Source organism: Limulus polyphemus, unplaced genomic scaffold, assembly GCF_000517525.1.
Source record: "Limulus polyphemus unplaced genomic scaffold, Limulus_polyphemus-2.1.2 Scaffold7283, whole genome shotgun sequence".
In the NCBI taxonomy this organism is placed as follows: domain Eukaryota; kingdom Metazoa; phylum Arthropoda; class Merostomata; order Xiphosura; family Limulidae; genus Limulus; species Limulus polyphemus.
Genome location: NW_013672893.1, coordinates 11,655 through 13,979, shown reverse-complemented (window position 1 = coordinate 13,979; position 2,325 = coordinate 11,655). Strand labels below are relative to the sequence as shown.

Below are 2,325 nucleotides of genomic sequence, written 5' to 3'. Positions count from 1 at the left end.
TATTAGCCAAACATATCTCGACAAATCTCGTAATATCATAACACTGAATGTACCTTTTGTTATTGAAGGCTTAGATCGACAAGTAAACGATATATTTTCCAACAAATTTCCCTATTTTAATCTATTTTTATAAGCTATATGTATATATTTTCATGTTGTAATTTAGATGTTTGCTAGAGGGCGTATGACGATAAGAACAAGTAAGTTTGAGAGAGTAGGCCTACAATATTCTACACTGACGTCACGAAAACCTAAAGGTTTTGCAAACTATCTAGAATAAGGATTAGATATAAATACGGGTAATCTAGCCTGTTGAGTAAATCGATCAGTGTGTTTACGTTTTTGGATCTGTTAGCTATAATGTATATTAAGCTACTTTGTACAAGTTTATTTTTTACGTTATCGTAGTGCAGTTAGCGTGGCAATAAACGTTGGCCTACAACTACAACTTACACGTACAAGTACAACAAGTTACAAAGTCTACAAGCGTGTAAAGAAACTAAAGAGGGAATGAAATTAATTTGTTATTGTTACGTGGACTTGACGTTGAATTCTTTTGACCAGTTAAATTAAAAAAAACCCGCCAACGAAAGAAAATTATTACCTTACTATTTTGTTATATCTGATTTTTTAGTTTTTTCTAGGGTTGACCTTTTTCTGTCGGTCTTTCGTTGTGTTCGATGTAGCACGTTACATTGTGTCACCTGTAAAAATCACTGTAAACTTTACTGTAACACTAATTTTACGTAATTAAACTAAGTTATCAACGTTTCATGACATTTAATTTAATATATATAGTTTTAATTATGTTTTAAAGAGCTTTGTTATTCTGAGTATATTTTTTAAAATGTTAAATAAAATAAAATATTTTCATTCAATAATAAATGGTTTGCTAGGCTTCCATTGAGTTGTCATATGGATTTGGGACGACAATTGGGCCAGCGATTGGAGGGTTTCTTTATCAGGTGACGTTTGTTGTTCTTACTTTATGTACAATTTTAATAAATCTGCACATATTTAGAGACCTTTATAAATCTATTTTAAAATATCTGAGTTCTGTTGTTGGTATTTAATATTAAAACAATATATATATGTGTGTATGAGTGTTGTTATGAAGATGAAAAAAGCAGTATGTCTTTAAGATGATATCTTTCCGTTGCATGAAATATCATTTTAACTTGGTATTAATTTTTATTATTTTTGACTTTACCTTATTAATCTGTATTCAGTTGTTACAATCGTATATTCAATAAGCTCCATTTTTGCCCGGTTTGTGTTTTTCTGTTGATAAGTTTCTTTTTACTTTAATTAAAGATGGACTTCGTTTTTAACTCAATGTGCATTTTGATAGAAATATTTAGTAATTTGGACCTGATATTTACATAATTTCAGGCAGGAGGGTATATGGTTCCATTTTTTGTTCTTGGAGGAATTTTAATTACGCTTGCCTTTATGACTTTTTTATTTCTACCAGAATCAGGTAAGTTACAATGAAAGTCAGCGTGTAAAATATAAATATTACAGAATCAGGTAAGTTACAATGAAAGTCAGCGTGTAAAATATAAATATTACAGAATCAGGTAAGTTACAATGAAAGTCAGCGTGTAAAATATAAATATTACAGAATCAGGTAAGTTACAATGAAAGTCAGCGTGTAAAATATAAATATTGTTTTTCATAAACGTTTTATTGCATTCTTTATTTTCAGTCTTGAGCTTTGTATTGATATTTGGCCAGACGAAGTTTTAAAGTAGTATTATAGGCATGGCTTAATGACTAGAATCTTTTTTGAAAGCTTAGAAATTGAGTTGAGTCGCATAGAACATTAACTGGACTAGAGACTTTAATGATCGATTTGTGAGTTTTTTTTTTACAATTGGTTGATTCAATATTGACTTGGTGAACTTGTTAGCTTATCTGTTTCTCTAACCAGCCAGTTCATTTTTGTGAATATTGAGTTTGTGTGTCAACTAAATACTAGAGGTACGAGCATATGACGTAGGTAAGAGAAAGTATTAGCAAGTAAATAACAGTTTAGTGTTATTTGAAAGTTAGGCCTATTGCTCGGTTAACGTCAGAATAGTGTGTAAAATCTGTAGAACTTGTTATCGAAGGAATAAAACAATTTTGTTATCAGAAAATGGAATGGACTTTGTATTCTTTTTCAGCTGAGAAGTTTAAAATCCTCCCCTGTTTGTAAATTCTATATCAAACTCCTGTCAAAAACCACCATCCTGTCATGGTGTGGTTATAAATCCTAAAGAAAACCACCATCCTGTCATGGTGTGGTTATAAATCCTAAAGAAAACCACCATCCTGTCATGG

General features: G+C 30.5%; 1 protein-coding gene across 1 annotated transcript in view; it reads left to right on the top strand.

The window, feature by feature from the left end:
• The first annotated feature begins 229 nt into the window (after positions 1 to 229).
• The window catches only part of LOC111089755 (MFS-type transporter SLC18B1-like), a 9,188-nt gene continuing 7,092 nt past the window's right edge, over positions 230 to 2,325 (top strand). The window contains exons 1-2 of the mRNA XM_022402802.1: positions 230 to 299; positions 897 to 1,480. Of these exons, the coding sequence (XP_022258510.1) occupies positions 1,405 to 1,480 (76 nt within the window). The 5' untranslated portion in view covers positions 230 to 299; positions 897 to 1,404. The remainder of the gene's footprint in view (positions 300 to 896; positions 1,481 to 2,325) is intronic.